The sequence below is a fragment of the Aulonocara stuartgranti genome (genome assembly GCF_965226115.1).
Source record: "Aulonocara stuartgranti genome assembly, chromosome: 18".
Classification (NCBI taxonomy): domain Eukaryota; kingdom Metazoa; phylum Chordata; class Actinopteri; order Cichliformes; family Cichlidae; genus Aulonocara; species Aulonocara stuartgranti.
Window position 1 is genome coordinate 1,414,116 of NC_138954.1, and position 12,077 is coordinate 1,426,192.

Genomic DNA, 12,077 nt, shown 5'->3' on the forward strand with positions numbered 1-12,077 from the left:
AAAAAAGTTCAAATTTGAAACAATGGTCCAGAGAAGATTGCTTTGCATGATGGAGCTTTAACCTGCATTTGGACACACAATCTGTAACTGTGAACAGTTTTTAATTTGTTAAAATCTAAAACCAGTCTGTCCTATATCCCGTCTCTGCTGGGATTCTGTTCTGCCGTCACTGGTAAGTGTGAGTATCATCATCTAGAAACTGAATGTCTTCTTATGGCAACTTGCGCTGATACTGAATAAGGCCCCACAGTTCACCCTGCATACCAGGCCAAACATCAAGCTATGAATATAAAAGCTTGTTAAGCACATGACTTTTCATAAAGCTGAACATCTTGGCAAACTCAAAACATCCTTGAGATGTTTGTATGAGACATTTTAAGATGAGCCTCTACCTTAAAAGTCAAATCAGAGAAATAAATGTACAAAAGTCAGAACCAACATAAGCTTTACTGTAGACTTCAAATGAAAGTTACAAGAAATATGAGGCAGAAGAAATAAAACTGCACAGAGTGTTAATGATCTGAGGTCTGAGTGTCTCTGGTATGCTTGATTATTGCCATGGTAATGGGCTTGGAGACAAGTTGGTTGCCAAGGACAGCAGCAGGGTGAGTATCCAGCTGCTCGGACATAACGGGAACCTGGCTGAAGTGGCGTCGAGCTTGTGCGTGTTTGCGTTCGATCTCGTGGATTAACGTTGTGTCGTATGTCTGAACACACAAACACACACAGGCTTAGAGAATTCATCAAGGGTCCCTGCTGCACAAAGTGCTTAACAATGTAAAATGCCACCAAAACAAATAAAATGTAAAACAATCAAATGTACATCGGAAAGTATTAGAAAATGCGCAGAGTGCCTTCAATTACAGTGTAAATATGTAAGCTTTGTACAAAGCTAAGAACAACATTGGAGCCAGAAACATGAGCAGGTGCTGCGCCAAAAACCATCCGTAACGGAACGAGTCAACAGCTCTGGTCTGATGGCTTCAGGCTCTGGATACATGTCAAACCGCAAAACGTGTAATAGGCACGCCGTCCATCGTGTCCATTTCACACTTTACCTCTCCAAAACATGAAATGGACACGTATGCAGAAGTTGCATTACCAGCAGGGCGAGATAATATATAATATATTTAAAGCCAAGAAGTCGGTAATGAGCAAAAAGTGCCAATAAGTACATTCCAAGGTCCTAAATCGTCAGAATCGATTAAGCTAGGGACTAATATGTATTTACATGTAAATGTGTTGCTGTCTGTTTAAATTTTCATGTTGGCTGGAAATAAAATATCTCCCTCTGTTGCTGTTACTGCAACTTGCTGTAACTTCTGCATGCGTGAACACTTCACGTTTTGGACGGGCAAAGCGTGAAATGTAGGCGGTGGACTGGACGTGGTAGCATTAAGGAGGTCGATTCAGAAGTGAAACAGAGTCAGAGTTCCTTCTAGTGGAAGCTGAGAGGGGCTGTCCTAATACGGACTTTCTCTCAACAAAAGATAAATTGATATTGTTCAGACATGTACAGACCGTGTGGACGTCCTCCACCTCTAAGTGAGCTGAGGTCTCTTCTTTGGACAGCAGAATGCAGTTCCAGGGGCTCCAGTCCTTCTGACGATCCCACCGAACAAACGCCAGGTTGTAGAGGTCGATGTTGGCGCTGAGGGCCGACCGGGACGCCCACACTGCTTCCACCAAGTACTGCATGTCTTGCACCTGAAACGATGAAGATGGCAGACTTCTGTAGACAAAAGAGTGAAATCAGTGGAGCTGTTCATTATACACAATGAAAGCAGTTCACCTTCAGCAGGAAGGGGATCTTAGCTTCTGCGTTGAGCCTCTGCTCGTCGGCTCTCAGCCTCATCAGGATGCTTTTGTAAAAGGTGAAGTCATGGCGAGATCTGGCTATGTTGTTGAGTCTGGCGCACTGGCGGCACTGGCGGTTCGGACTGCCGCTGGCCGACATAATGAAGTCCGTGAGGCGCAGGTAACGATGACAGTATTGGCAGAGTATCATGTCATTCTTCAGCTGGGAAGGATTCTGGGGAACCTGGGGCAGATTTTTAATTTTACATATGAAATCATATTTGAGATTGTGCCAAACACGTGAGATGAGGAGGGATGGTCGCTCACCTTCAGCAGCTTGGCCACCTCAGGGTTGAAAGCTGGAGTTTTGATGTACTGAAGTAACAGAGTACAGATCCTCTTCCTCAGGCCCTCCAACTTGGCTGATTTGACCCCTCGAGTCATCAGGTCTACCTCCCTGTCAACCAAATCCACGATGTCCCGGGTCAGCGCACACTCCTGCTCCTGTCCAATGAGCATGGAAGAAAGAAAATTTCAGCGCAACCGCACTGCTCATGTAAAACAGATATTTACGGTATTTTGATGTACGTACGTATCTCCAGGTCAGTAAAGTTGATGTGTCAAATTATGAACAAGGCAACACAAAGCACAGACTTTTATTCTGAAGGGCACTACTTGTCTGAGCTTCATATCGTGAGCTTCATATATTTGGCATTTTAATAATAATAATGGATTGGATTTATATAGCGCTTTTCAAGGCACCCAAAAGCACTTTACAACGCCACTCTCGCATTCACACACTGGTGGAGGCAGCTACAGTTGTAGCCACAGCTGCCCTGGGGCAGACTGACAGAAGCGAGGCTGCCATATCGCACCTAACCCTAACCCATCACCAGTAGGCGGTAGGGGAAAGTGTCTTGCCCAAGGACACAGCGACCAGGACAGAGAGCCCGGGGATCGAACCGGCGACCTTCCGGTTACAGATACGCTTCCCAACCCCCTGAGCCACGGTCGCCCCGGGATTTTGGTGACAGTAAATAGTTTTCTGTTGAATGTGTACACTTCTGTAATAGTCAATGTTTTGGTTATGAAAAGGTTGTTTTATTCTAAAAATAACACTTTTGACCAAGAAGTGAAACTCATGAGATTCAGAGTGACACAGTGAAACATTCAAAGGGGAAAAAACTGAAGCTCCCAGAGGAATGAACCCAGTAACCTCTCACCGTGCAGGCAGTGGTCCTAACCACTGAGCCTCAGGACTCATTTATGCTATGAACCGTGCGCGATTCACTTCCACTTATCTTTGATAAAAACGTAACAGCATGAGCAGCTGACCAACTGCTACAAGGCTGAAATGTTGTGTCTCAGTCTGACCTGTTTGTGCTCAGCGAGTCCCTGCTTTCCTGTCCCCTCCCCATGACTACGTTACTGAATAAGGCAAAAGGCCCCAAAATAATATAAATAATAACAGGACGACATCAGAGTACCGTTAGCTGTGAAAGAACTGTGTGTGTTTTACCTTGACAGTGTGTTTCAGTGTCATGAGGAAGTGGAGCCTCTGCTCCTGGCTGACGGTGGTCAGGCTGATGCTGTTGTACAGATCTCGCAGCTCTCGGGCTCTGATGGTGTTCTGAGTTTCAATCTCAATCAGACGACCGTCCGCTGCTCGCCTTTGATGAGGAGACGCAGACTGGAGCAGATACAGCACAGTGTCAGTACCTGTGAGACCGAACGCTCCTCTGAAGTTTGCTCTGAGCATCCCACAGTCACCCCAGCGTTTACGGAGAAACCAGAGACTGTATATAAAAGATGGCTGTAGCCACCAAGGTCTCACCCAAGTCCTGTTTTAAAGTTGAGTGTTTCTGTGATCACCGTGTGGGTGGGGATCTGACTCGAAACTGAGGGACCCTCTATTTTCACAAACCATCCTACTTTGGCAAAACGTCCTACCGTAAGTAGTTTATGCACTTTTCTGCTGTCACAGAGTAATTCCAGCAAATTTACGCAGGTATGACGGTTTGCCACTTCACGTTGCCCATCAGAGTATGCTGTAGCCCATAATCATAAAGCCAGGACGCTTTGCCACTTCATTTTACCCGTTAAAGTATGTTTCTAGCTCATATTCACAAGGGTAGGGCAGGTCGCCACTTAATTTCGTGTTGTGCGCATGTGTAGAAACAACGGGTAGGATGGTTTGTCAGGTAGGATGGATTCCCAGAACACCCTCCACTCTTGGACAGTCACTAAGGAAAGAGTGCAAGGTCTCTCCGATTCCAACGAGGATACGTTAAATAAAGACTGATCAGGAAAGTCTTTCCTAATCAAGTGAGCCAAACGAGTCATTTCTTTAAACTCCTGCAGAACTAAACTGTTTTTTTTTACAAGCAGAGGAGTCGCCCTCTGCTGGCCATCGGAAAGAATGCAAGATCAGGTTTTCAAACTTAGAAGCTATGCCTCATAACACATGTCAGTACAGCATAAAATATTAGATCTGTGGCCAAAAATTTGCTTTACATTATGTAAAGAAAGCTGAGATTCTTCCGGCACACTTTTAGATTCTGGTTGCGATTGATGATTCACAACGAACAACAAGCTTATTGTCACATTTGGTGTGAAACACCATAAGAAACCCAAACATTACTGACAGCATTAGAATCTCTTTGGAACATCGTGCTACGAAAGCATGTGATGAGAGTGCTTGTAAGTGTAGCAAGCAGCCTTGCACTGACTGAAGTGCCGTGAATAAGAATGAAACAGGCTCCACCTTGTATTAAACATCTTCTAACGAGCACCGCAACAAACTGAAGGTGCGTAAAATCCAAATCAAATTAAGATGATGTGACTACACACTTAACCATGGTTCTCTTTTTGTGTTTAATGATGACTTTCATTTGCATATAAAAGATAAATTATGAAATTGGGTTGAGAGCTGGAGTAGAGTAGGTGGAGCGACCTCTGACCTTGTCCAGGAAGTTCCTGACAGCTTTGTCGTAGTTGTCGCTGTGAACGGCGATGTGATGGCGTCCGATAGCAGCAATGAGATCCATCTCCTGGTCCAGCAGCGCGCAGAGAGCTGCTTTCCTCTCAGCTCCTCGCAGGGACGAGCTGATCCTCTGCTCCTCCTCGTTCCTCCACTCTGAGACACACAAAGTTAAATACGTAACTGCTCTGCTGCATTCACAGACATAAAGCGGGGAACTCCTCCTGCCCCTAAAGCCTACTCTCCAGAGCTTGGTACAGCAGGTTGAAGTCCTCCTGCCTCTTCGGATTCAGCCAGCGGTTTCGGCGGTCTCTCAGCTGCTCCTCTTTCTCCTCGTTCCTCCTCCTTTCCTGCATCTCCAGCCAGGCCAACCGCCGGGCTCGCTCCTTCCGCAGGTGGTCCACCGCCTGCTGGGCCAACCAGCGCCGAGCAAACGTCTGCAGACGGATCACCTGGGTGTGTGACGGGTCATATACTTAGTCCCACTAAATGTATTTTTTATATTTAGTGGGACTGAATTGACTGCGTATATGATAACTACACACACAAACTGCTCTTCATCTTCTGTGATGCAGAACGAGACTGAAGACATCGAAACCATTTCAAACACCAAAAATCTGAAAGTTCAAACACCGTGAATCCCCGAGATGAAGAAGCAGAGCAAGACTTCACTGTAACACAGAGGGCCAGCAGCCTGAAGCCTCAGAAATCTGAGCATGTGTTCCCACCATAAAGCATGCTGAGCTCTAACAGCGCAGCATTGCTGGTCACATTTCTATTCAGAAGCCAAGGCAACACTGAATCATCACTCGCACTATGAAGCTCAAATGTGTTATTTCCTAGTTTTGATATCTTCAGTTTTGTTCTACAGAGCTGGAAACAGCATGAAAGAGCAGGTGTGTCCAAACACTTGGTACAGCAGGTACTCAGAAACACTGCATTGCAACCACACACGCTCAGTGTACACTCACAGCTCTCAGCCTCCGGTCGTGGTGCTCATCAGCAGTGGTGTATGTCCCTGGAGTCACCAACCTGTCGTTCATGCAGGAGACGTAGCAGCCGATGCCAGTCATCTGGGTGGAGGCACTGACTGGACACTGCTGAGCCTGAGACTTCAGCTCTACTGTCTGAAACAGAGAAAACAAACTAAATCAGGGGCTGACTGGCTTTAAGAGCAACATCTTTAAACATGTAGACAAAGTTAATACCAAAAAATGTGAAAGTTGTGTGAGGAGCTTCCGGCCTGCAGACAGACCTCGTGACTTTGTTTTGTTTGACTCGGCTGGGTTTTGTTTCAGTGTGGTTAATGGAAGGTTTTTAATAAATAATAAGATTACTGTAATGTTAATCTCATTGACATTGGGTGTAATAGTACTCGAGTAGTAACTAAAACTGAATTCAAACTGAAATTAAGTAAGTATTGACTGTGATGGGATAAATGAAAGGAATAAGAAAAGATCCCCTGTGAGGTAAAACTGACAGAAAGCTGCAGCACTGACCATATAAAACCTCGAGTGTGGAGAGTTTAAGAGATTTTAACCAAAAAAAGTAGATGAATGTTTAAATGAGCACATCAGCTGAGCGCTGTAATCCTCAGAGGTGTTTGTCTCTGTTGGTCCAGGGAGCTCATTACACTCGCTGCTTATCTCTAGAATTACATTGTTTAATTTGAACATGAAGTCTGGGCGTCCTGTGCCGATCTTTTTCATTATTTATGTAAAGACTTATTTAGTCCCAGTTTTGACTCTGATATAAACTGTGGTGCTTTTGAAGCTGTTTTCTGTACCTGTGTGTCGCGGCTGAAGACCGCCACTCCTCTATCGGGTCTCCTCTTGGGCAGCGTCTGGACTGCGGCGTGATGGTACTCCAGCCCCGTCAGCCGATGCCTGTAGCCACCGAGGAAGGCTTTCTGATGGCGTGGGCGCTCAATCTCCACCACCACCTCCTGAAGCACCCCCCCATCTGAGAGACAATGACTGAAGGTTTTTCAAAGACGGCATATCTTTGTATGGAAATCTTTAGCTTGGCACCAGGATTAAACCAGGTCTGGCAAACTTGTTTAGCTAAAAGTCGGTTCAAATGAATGCACGTCACATTATGAGGATTCTCTCTTATCCTTATCTTTACAGTGTTATTTCCTATGGAGTCTTGTAGTTTTATATAAATCAGATGTAACTCGTGATTTCTTAGTGCTTTCATGTCTAATGGAAGCACTTTGTGTATACGGACAGGTAGCAGCTTGTGTATTCGTACCTGCTTCAACTTGGACGGTGATAACATCGGGCATGCTGTCGTGCTCTAGGGGGCGAACAGGGCGGAGTGGGTGGAAGCTTGGGTCAGTGGAGCTCATTTCCATCCGGGTGGAGCTGTGAGGCCTGACGCCGAGCTCCATCAGACTCTTGTGTTCCTCCACCGCTCTGCCTAAAAACACACTGACCCGTTAATCTGTATCCACACAGGCAGCAGCTCGCAGCGACTTGGTGACCAAACATCATAGGAAATGAAAAAAACACTCCTCTCAACTTGAAGGCAAATAACTGAAGCAACTACCAGTCAGGATACTAGTGACTGTCATATGGCAGGACAGTAAAGACTTTGTAGGGTTATCTAGACAACTGACACCTATGTCCACTAGTCGTCATCTTCAAAGTGCGACTCTGTAGAAAAACTTGTGGAAGTAAGGCAAGTTTTTTTATAGAGCACAATTCAACAACAAGGTGATTCAAAGTGCTTCACAGAGACATTAGAAACAAAAACAAATAAAAAGCATGATTTAAAATTGATTAAAACAAGCAAAAGATAAAATCAGTAGTTAAATGTAAGTTTTGAAATTTAAGCTTAAAAGTGTGGATTTGGTGCTTTATTCAAATGCAGCTGAGAACAGGTGAGTCTTCAACCTGGATTTAAATAAACTGAGTGTTTCAGCTGATCTGAGGCTTTCTGGGAGTTTGTTCCAGATATAAGGAGCATAAAAGCTGAATGCAGCTTCTCCGTGTCTGGTTCTGACTCTGGGAACTGATAAAAGACCGGATCCAGATGAGCTGAGGGATCTGGAAGCTTCATACTGGGTCAGGAGAAAGAAACGAACCGTCCAGAGAGATCTGAAGCACGTCTGCTGGGACTCGGAGCTCTGAGGCGAGGTGACGCTTCAGCTCGTGAATGCTGAGCTCGATAGCAAACGCCACCGTCATCACGTGGCCCTCCGGCACCAGCACCACCTTGACTGCAACCACACACAGAGACACAGAGGTGCTATCGAGTCTGGCCGTGCTCAGTCACAATCCAGACAAACAGCATTTCAGTATTTCTCCCCTCCAGTGTAATAAAACCTTTGATGTGAGTTGCGCCACACGAGTCTCTGCTGCTGTGAAAAAGGTCACATTCTCTTTATTCCTGAGTATTTATCCGAACACTGTCAGGAGCTCCAGCCCACCTGGACTCACCTGAAGCCGAGCTGCCGGACCTCACCTCCTCTCCTCCCGGCTCCCCGCCGTCCTCCTCCGCGGTGTCTCCGCCTGGCTCTGTGTTTGTTTCTTTCTGCTCTTGGTTTCCTCTTTGCGCCGACATGACAGATTTCAGTGACTGAACTAAACTACAGCTCCTGTTATGATTGAAAATGATACAAAAGCCTTTCAAACGTCAGGTTTGAAGACCGAGCGCGTTGCGCTTTTCTGTATTTAACGACATTATGTGTCAACCTGGAGCGAACTGCATTAACTGGTTTCCACGCAAAAGCAGTGTTTACATGTTGCTATAGCAACGACTAGCAGTCACTTCCTGTTGGAAGCAGAGTCAGAGGATTTTGTCCCTCTCATTGGCGCGTGTTTGGGTCAGATAAAAAAAGAGTACACCACAAACTTCACTGAAATGAAACCTCATTAAAATAAAAATCTGAAACTATTGTCTAAGAAAATGATCATTCACGTCAATCACAATGACTCCTGGTTGTCAATCACAGACCACTAAAACGAATAGAATAGAATAGAATAGAATAGAATAGAATAATCTTTTAATTGTTTGGTTGTAACAGCAGGAGAAACCCCCCCCCCCCCCCCCCCCCCGAACCAAACACATTTACAAACAAACAGCACACAGGACAGAAACAAACACAATGTATTATTTACATCATGGACAAGAGTTACCCAAAACAGAGTACTGTACAGAATCAGAATCAGAATCAGAATCGTGTTTATTGGCCAAGTATATGTGCAGACACATACAGGGAATTTGGTTCCGGTAGATGGTGGCTCTCAAGCACAGCACACACACACACACACACACACACACACACACACACACACGTGTCTATATACACATTACACATACATACACAAAGCTGTGTAAACCAACTATAAATAACGAATCTAAACTTATATACATAAAATACAGAAATGAATGAGGTGGAATGAATACTACAAAATGTACATAAGGTGCAGTTGCAGTCTGGCAGTGGGAGCAGTGTGACAGGTCAACTGTTAAGAAGGGAGATGGCGAGGGGAAAGAAACTGTTCCTGTGTCGGGTGGTCCTGGTCTGCAGGCTTCTGTACCGTCTGCCAGAGGGCAGCAGATCAAAAAGTCTGTGTGCAGGGTGTGAGGGGTCTGTGATGATGTTCCCTGCCCGTTTCCTGGTTCTTGAGAGGTACAGATCCTGGATGGAGGGCAGGGGGGCGCCGATGATCCTTTCTGCTGCCCGTACAGTCCGCTGCAGTCTGCTCCTGTCCTGTTTAGTGGCTGCTTCATACCAGACTGTGATGGAGGAGCACAGGACAGACTCAATGACCGCAGTGTAGAACTGGATCAGCAGCTCCTGTGGAAGACTGTACTTCCCCAGTTGTCTCAGGAAGTACATCCTCTGCTGGGTCTTTTTGAGGATGGAGTTGATGTTGGTCTCCCACTTCAGGTCCTGGGAGATGGTTGTACCCAGGAACTTGAAGGTCTTCACAGTTGACACAGGGCTGTCTGATATGGTGAGGGGGAGCAGAGTTGAGGGATGTCTCCTGAAGTCCACCGTCATCTCTACAGTCTTAAGAGTGTTCAGCTCCAGATTGTGCTGACTGCACCAGAGTACCAGCTGCTCAACTTCCTGCCGGTATGCAGACTCATCACCATCTTGAATGAGGCCAATGACAGTGGTGTCATCTGCAAACTTTAGGAGTTTGACAGCTGAGTTATTGGAGGTGCAGTCGTTAGTGTAGAGGGAGAACAGTAGTGGTGAGAGGACACATCCTTGAGGGCACCAATACTGAGGGACTGGGTTTCAGAGGTGATCTCCCCCAGCCTCACTTGTTGCTTTCTGTCTGTCAGGAAGCTGGCGATCCACTGACAGGTATCTGGTGACACGCTGAGCTGGGAGAGTTTGGGGGAAAGAAGTTCAGGCACAATGGTGTTAAAAGCCGAACTAAAGTCCACAAACAGGACCCTGGCATAAGTTCCCGGGCGGTCAAGGTGTTGCAGGATGTAATGCAGCCCCATGTTCACTGCATCATCCACCGACCTGTTTGCCCGGTAGGCAAACTGCAGAGGGTCCAGCTGGTGGCCTGTAATGTCTTTCAGATATTACAGTACAGTTATTAAAGTTACATAAAATTAAATACAGATAAGAGGCGAACCCAGGTTGCAGTGTGAATCAGTTGAAGCGCTGATGTAAACCTCTCTGTTGGGAACAGTTCTGATTGTGCAGTCTGGCAGCTGCAGGGAGGAAGGACCTGCTGAATCACTTCTTCATCCATTGAGGACGCAGCAGTTTGTCACTGAAGGAGCTCTGTAGTTCAGCAACATTTACATGCATGGGGTGGGAGACTCTGTCCATCAGAGATGTTATTTTGGCCAGAGTCCTTCTGTCTCCCACCACCTGCACTGGGTTCATTCGGTGTGTAACACTGCCAAAACAATGCACCACTATGTAGTTTTCAAAACTGGCAGATAAACTGATGTCTGTCTGAACGGTGTTGAAACACCTTTGTAGATATTAGGGAAGTTTTCTGGCGAAAACCTGATTTTGTGAGGGCAGAAGGCATCCAGGTGAGATCTTACACACCTATAATGTGAGTCCTGGAAAAAGAAAGAATTAAATTATTTATTATTTATTTATTATTAAGTTATTAAAGCCAGACAAACAGCACATGAACAATGTTCTTCCACTGCAGCACAATGACCAACAAATAATGTCATTGGATGAGCTCAGGTTCAGTGGGCGGGGCCATTGTAATAGCTCAGCCAATCAAACAGTTCTGTGCTTCCACAGCAGCTCTGTCTCTGTCTCTGATCTTTACTGCTTCATTTCTCTGTTGTCTTTGTCATCAGTCCAATGACACAAGAATCAGAGGTTTAACAGTGTGTGGCTCCCTCTAGTGGATGTTGTGGAGTATTCTGTTGTCTTTGCTCCAAAGGTTTTTGTACAGAGTTTTGCTGTTTCCTGTCACTGTGGGCTGCAGAGCACAGTAGTACACAGCAGAGTCAGACAGCTGAAGCTTCTGGATCTTCAGAGAAACTGATGTCTTGTTGAGTTCAGCATCAAATCTGTCCTTCGGGAACTCTTGAGCGTTTTCAGTTCCAGAAGCATCTCGCCGTAAAACATATTTCGGATAGTCGTTCACGTCCTGTTTGTACCAGAACAAATATGGAAATGTAGAAGTTGTTTCGTATTTGCAGTAAAGTGTAACTGTGTCTCCTTCAGCAGCAATGACATCTCCTTGTTCCTGGATCACTTTGTCTTCTCCTTTACACTCTGAGGAAGAACAGAACATGCAGAGGAAGAGATGGATCAATAAACATGATTAAAAACTCACCATTAATCAGACTCACACATTTATTTAAGCAGAGGAAACATGTTGATGTTTGTATCTCACCAAAGAAAAGAGCAGCAAGAATAATCCACAGCCAATGTTCCATCTGTACAACAAGGTTTAAATCAACAGGAGAAACTAGCTGATGTTCAACATTCAGTCTGAGAATTGTTCTCTTCACAGCAGCACTTATTATTGACACAATGGTTGAACACAGTGCAGAAGGAGAGCCCCGCCTACTGGATGATGTCGCCCTCTGTCTCCTCTTTGAGTCTCACTTCTCTCACTTCCTCTTCCTCCTGGTTCACAGACTGTTAGCAGCAGTTGAATCACTGTGAGGAGGGAGGATGGAGCACTTTGCACTGTGTGCAAGGACAACGAGCCAAATGTTCTCCATCACTGAGCTCCTTAATGCTTCTTGTGTTCTCTTATGTTTGTTTTAGTATAAGATCTTTAAGTTTGACATGAACAGCAGAAAGGATTTATCGTGGTTCGTACTAGAATGAGACATGAGT

At 45.5% G+C, this 12,077-nt stretch overlaps 1 protein-coding gene across 3 annotated transcripts; it reads right to left on the reverse strand.

Annotated features, from left to right (window-relative positions):
- iqub (IQ motif and ubiquitin domain containing) lies at positions 1-8,499 on the reverse strand. 3 transcript variants are annotated; one of them, XM_082513594.1, is made up of 12 exons: positions 8,221-8,499; positions 7,866-8,000; positions 7,031-7,198; positions 6,564-6,739; positions 5,749-5,904; positions 5,019-5,229; positions 4,758-4,933; positions 3,317-3,487; positions 2,125-2,301; positions 1,793-2,041; positions 1,522-1,707; positions 1-707 (listed from the first exon to the last, which is right to left on the reverse strand). In XM_082513594.1, exons 1-12 carry the CDS (start codon positions 8,342-8,344, stop codon positions 513-515), a joined length of 2,124 nt encoding a protein of 707 aa, XP_082369720.1. In that variant the 5' UTR covers positions 8,345-8,499; the 3' UTR covers positions 1-512. The 3 variants fall into 3 exon arrangements, with proteins under 3 accessions (XP_082369720.1, XP_082369722.1, XP_082369721.1); XM_082513596.1 differs by having other exon boundaries at positions 8,211-8,260; XM_082513595.1 differs by lacking the exon at positions 7,866-8,000.
- Positions 8,500-12,077: the final 3,578 nt, after the last annotated feature.